The 2,382-nt window shown below is 36.9% G+C and overlaps 1 protein-coding gene across 1 annotated transcript; it reads left to right on the forward strand.

Annotated features, from left to right (window-relative positions):
- Positions 1-319: 319 nt before the first annotated feature.
- On the forward strand, positions 320-1,758 carry LOC120163060 (probable membrane-associated kinase regulator 5). The gene is made up of 3 exons (XM_039173084.1): positions 320-1,209; positions 1,290-1,358; positions 1,443-1,758. Exons 1-3 carry the CDS (start codon positions 438-440, stop codon positions 1,520-1,522), a joined length of 921 nt encoding a protein of 306 aa, XP_039029015.1. The 5' UTR covers positions 320-437; the 3' UTR covers positions 1,523-1,758.
- The last annotated feature ends 624 nt before the right edge of the window (positions 1,759-2,382 follow it).

The following is a 2,382-nucleotide window of genomic DNA, read 5'->3' on the forward strand; positions in this document are numbered from 1 at the left end:
ATGTTAAATATTTTAAATAGCGCTCTAATATTTTTGTAAAAAAATAATGTTTTAGAAATTATTTTACTAAAAATATTAAAAATATTATAATATTTCTGATAATATATTTTCTTAAATATATATTAAGGTTGCTGTAACTTAGACATATGTAGTGACCGGGAATGCGCGTTGGGTTGAAAAAAATGTAACAGACAAGTCCTTGGGCTGCTCAGTCGATGGCTAAAACTCTGAAATTTGAAAATTTATCAACTTTTTTTTTGCGAATGTTGTCTCTCTTTCACTCCCGTAAGCATTCCTTTTCAAGTAAAAACAACCATACCTACAATATATACACCGTTCAAAAGCAAGTCCTCTCGGAATCTGAACTTATAAACCTTAATTTCACTCACCATCTTCAACTTCTGTTAAAGATTGTTTCTTTATCTCCTTCCTTAGCCATGGAAGCTCTCAATTTCACAAGTTTCTGGAAACCAAGCAATGGCGGTTACAGAGATAACCGAGTTCAACCGCGTCGTGGTAACATCAGCACCACCGAGGTTCCAAAGGCCGTGATCGCTTCAGATCATGAGTTGGATGAAGGCGATGACTCTTTCTTCGATTTGGAGCTTCGTTTGCACGGTGTTAATGGCGAGAAAAGATTTGAGTCCAAGGAAGACCAAACTCGTACTTTGTCTACCGGTGATAACTTCTCCAAGAGAAAGATAATCCCCATTGAGGCAAGCTCCAAGCCACAATCTCCGATGGCTTCGTTAAAATCAACCCCGAAATTTCGAGTCTTTACTTTGAGGAAGTCCAAGTCAGTGGCAAATACCAGTACCACATACATGCCCGACAAAGCTGGGTTGATCGGTCTTCCTACGGAACCCACAACATCAGACGATTCCTCAAAGAGATTGTTGAAGGGTCTGATGCAGAAATACTTGAATAAATTAAAGCCGCTGTACGTAAAAGCCTCCAGAAAGAACGGTCCAAATGATAAGATAAAAGTCTCAATTGACTTGTCGGTGTCATCTCCGGTGAGTTCTCCGGCATCGGTTTTTTCAGCGAAGGAGAAACAAGCAGGGGTTTGCAAGCAATTGGGAAAGTGCAGATCAACCTCGGCTGCATTCTCATCTCCCGTTAGTAGAAGAGATGATTCTCTGCTACTGCAACACGATGGGATCCAAAGCGCCATTTTGCATTGCAAGAGATCTTTGAATTCATCAAGAGGTACTAATTACTGTCAATTAAGTCTGTTTTAGATTAATCTGGAATTGGATCCTTAGCTTTTCCTTGTTTTGGTGCAGCAGAATCTTCAAGGTTGTCAAGATGTACAAGTGATTCTTCACAGGAGAAACTAAGCAACGCATCTTCTACAGGTATCTTAAATTTATAACCAGTATTTACACTAAATTAAGTGTTGGAATTCTTAACTTGCTTACTAAACTTTTTTTTCCCTTCAGATTCTTCTCTTCTGTCAAGAGCAACATGCAATTCTTTATACGAGAAACTGATGGATTCTGCAAGAATATCCGGCAACTGAATTACTAGTAAATCAAGGAAACAAAATGTTGTGATCAGCTCCATAGAAAGGAAACTTTGGATAGGGACTTTGTCTTTTGTTATCATTATCATGATAATGTAAAAAAAAAGAAATATGAAAGGGGAAAAAAATGGAATTTAGAGAGGCTAGGATTGTTGTTTGATTGTTAGCCATGATGAGCAGTAGTAGAGTAGGTTCACTTGTAAAGGTGATGTGCAATTATGAAGAAATTGAAAGTAACCCTATGTTTGGGTGTGTTTTGATCTTGTATTTCTGCAGTTTAAGAATTATGTTACATTTGAAAGGTAAGCTGTTCATATCAAAACATGTAACAATTTCCAGATTTGAAGAACCTGAAATGACATACCAGTTTTCTCCATTTTCTTGTTTCTTTCAGTTTCTGGGCTGATTAAGCCAATATTTGGTGGGAAAGGGAAATGGTGGGACAATGGATGGAAAGGGAACATTTAACTGGTTTTGGTGGTCACTGCATTTTAATGATGATCCCAGTAAGCGACGATTGTTGCAAAATATGAACAATAAAACCAGTCATGTACAAATTTAAAATATTGGGTCTTTGTTTAAAAGTTGAAACACACCTTGAAACGAAATGAAAGGGGGTCCTATCACATGATGATAGAAGTTTTATCCTTCTTTTAGAAAGTAGTTTTGAACGGTAAAAAAGCACTTCATTTCTTTCCAAAGTTTTAAACTTTAAAAATAACATCCGTTACATCAATAAATACGGTAACGATTATAAGAAGCACCATAAATTTGGGTTGTTTCTTGTGCTGTTCATATGTCTCACTATGTTGTTGAAATGTGATGTAACATTTCGGGTGCCGTTCACCTGCATTTGC

The sequence above is a fragment of the Hibiscus syriacus genome, unplaced genomic scaffold, assembly GCF_006381635.1.
Source record: "Hibiscus syriacus cultivar Baekdansim isolate YM2019G1 unplaced genomic scaffold, ASM638163v2 tig00111427_pilon, whole genome shotgun sequence".
NCBI lineage: Eukaryota > Viridiplantae > Streptophyta > Magnoliopsida > Malvales > Malvaceae > Hibiscus > Hibiscus syriacus.

What these genes read in the sequence shown, in the direction of transcription:
- LOC120163060 (XM_039173084.1), top strand. Translation starts at nt 438, where the DNA reads ATGGAAGCTCTCAATTTCACAAGTTTCTGGAAACCAAGCAATGGCGGT. An exon ending in ATCTTTGAATTCATCAAGAG is followed by an intron (nt 1,210 to 1,289) that starts GTACTAATTACT and finishes TTGGTGCAGCAG; the next exon opens with AATCTTCAAGGTTGTCAAGA. An exon ending in AAGCAACGCATCTTCTACAG is followed by an intron (nt 1,359 to 1,442) that starts GTATCTTAAATT and finishes TTTTCCCTTCAG; the next exon opens with ATTCTTCTCTTCTGTCAAGA.